We start from the raw sequence: 2,476 nt of genomic DNA on the forward strand, positions 1-2,476 counted from the left end.
TGAGCACCCAGGATACTTTGTTGGACGTGCGGTCAGGACTGCAATGGGTACATGGACTGTGGCCACCAGCAGAGGACGCCCCTAGGCTGTCTTTCGTCTTTTGTTTGTGCCCAGCATCCTTCTCTTATAGGTGGTGCAATACCCTGTGGTTCCAGATCACTGTGTACTTCAATGAACAAAGGAGAAATTATGTGCTGTAAAATGCACGTCTTATATTTGTTTTTGTTTTTTGTGTAGATGGTCACATAAGGTAATATTTCTTTGGTTTAGTGCTTATTAATTTTAACATTTACACGCTCGTAAAAAAAACCTAAAAAGTTCAGTAGAAAAAAAATGCTTGGCTCATTATCCCATTGTAGGTTCTTATAATCGCATTTAAAAGCATATGGCATTTATCTAGCAGTCCAAAATGTTATAAATTGGTATTAAGTATGCTAATAATAACTTGGTGTTTGTTAAGGTTTGAGAAGGTTTATATCCGTATTAGCACAAACTTTGACTCATATTCTCTAGCTTGTCTTCATAAAGAACAAATATAATTGGAAATACTTTACCTCTAGAACAAAAATGAAGGTAAAAACTACTGATATGGTTGCTAGAGGAACAGTCGACGGGTCATCAACATCCCACTGGAAAAAGAACACATCTGTCAATTGTTGTTATACTGGACAAACACATTATTAGAGTTCTTTAATATAGTCAAGGACCTGGCTTAATCCCTGGTAGTCTTTGCACCTCCTATGGGCCGCACAGCTTAAGAGCCAAGTATTTTCTGGCTGCATGCAGGGACCAATAGCATTGGGCAAGTGATAGTAAGAGTCATATACAGTGCTGTAACTGTAGACATAGCAGCCCGTGCTGCTGTTATTGGGCTCAAGGGAGGAAAGTTCGCCCCACCAGTAAGCTTTTATATTTCAGCTTTCAAGAAGAACTGATGTCAGATTACTAGGAACATGCTTTGGGATAATGCTGTTTTTCATCACAAATCTTTTTTTCATCCCCCTTATCTGTGATTAGATGTATTGCTATCAGAGCTTCTGGCCATCCTGACCTGCACTTTTATTTCAACCCTGTATGCCTAACAGTTTTTCTGAGGCTAAAAAAATCTCAGTGTCCTAAAAAGCGATAAGATATTTGAGGTCTATATTTCTGAATAAAAAGATAACATTTAAAGAAGTTTGTGCATAGAAACACTAACAATTGAATAATATAATAAAATTCCAATTTTTTTGTTTACAAACTATCAAACTACAATGTTCAGCACTTGCTGGCTATTGTACTAAAAGGCATGAGAGGGCTTAGAATGAACACTGACGTCTTCTGACCATGGACATTCTTCTTACCTGTATGTACTTTTGAGGACCTTCATGACTTGCTACATCCACCTAGAGTCCCTAAAAAAATGCAGTGTTGAACTACCAGTTCTGGACTGGGGGATCTATTATTATTGTCGCTACTTCATGACTGGACTGGTGTTGTCCCATACCTGGCCGCTGCCGGCATCCTATTAAACAAAGCCACAGTGGAAAGTTGTCATGTAGTGGCACTAGCAATATCACCACTAAATAAATAATTTTCTGCTGCAGCTAGAGGTGTGCCTATGTAACACTGTGTTATGTGCAATCATGGTGTGCTGTAGTATATTCTCCTGTCAATTTTAATTAATTTTATATTGCATAGATTCATAGATTTAAGTTGCATACCTTGACAGAAAGAAGAACTGACTGCGCCAAGACCAAGACTGCGATAGTTCTCTTGAAAAATGGATGTTGTGTGATATCGTACATTCGTGCTCTGAAGCCCTCATTATCTGCAATACAAATGTCAGTTAACCACTTAAAGGCCATGGTGTTTCACCCCCTTCCTGGCCAGGCCATTTTTCAGTATTCAGCGCTGCGGTACTTTGACTGATGTTTATTCCGTCATGCAACGCTGTACTGAAATGAATTTCATACCATTTTTTGGGGACAGATAGAGCTTTCTTTTAGTGGTATTTAATCACCACTGGGGTTTTTATTTTTTACTATATAACAAAAAAAGTACCCTAAATTTTGAAAAAAAAAACCATGTTTCCCTATAAAATGTTATGAAACATTTATTTTCACCCCAATTTTTTGGTATAATATAAAAGACGGGGTCACGTCGGGTAAATAGACACTAAACATGTCAACCTTTAAAATTGCGCGCGCCCGCGAAATCGCAGAAAACTTCCCGCAACCAAAATTGGCCATAGGCGATGCTTTAAACGTATTTACCGCTCATCAGTTTAGTGTCATCAGTAATTGATGGCCCTAGACTTATTGTTCTCACTGCGACGTTCGCGGCGCTATGTAACATGTGCGGCGTAATGGGCGCAATCGTCGTTTTTGTACATAGACGCACCCGACGCATGTTTGCGTGTGTATGTGGGGGGGCGGGGGACTTTAAAACATTTTTGGTGTTATTTTGTTTAATTATTATTTGTGAATATTTTTTT

General features: G+C 38.7%; 1 protein-coding gene across 1 annotated transcript in view; it reads right to left on the minus strand.

Annotated features, from left to right (window-relative positions):
• Nucleotides 1-554: 554 nt before the first annotated feature.
• LOC108798310 (sodium leak channel non-selective protein) overlaps nt 555-2,476 on the minus strand; it is a gene marked incomplete at its 3' end in the record, with an annotated part of 337,938 nt that continues 336,016 nt past the window's right edge. Inside the window, exons 33-34 of the mRNA XM_018570048.1 lie at nt 1,704-1,810; nt 555-629 (exon numbers count right to left, since the gene is read on the minus strand). Coding sequence (XP_018425550.1) covers nt 555-629; nt 1,704-1,810 — 182 coding nt within the window. The remainder of the gene's footprint in view (nt 630-1,703; nt 1,811-2,476) is intronic.

Source organism: Nanorana parkeri, unplaced genomic scaffold (genome assembly GCF_000935625.1).
Source record: "Nanorana parkeri isolate BGI_ZX_2015 unplaced genomic scaffold, ASM93562v1 scaffold1447, whole genome shotgun sequence".
Classification (NCBI taxonomy): domain Eukaryota; kingdom Metazoa; phylum Chordata; class Amphibia; order Anura; family Dicroglossidae; genus Nanorana; species Nanorana parkeri.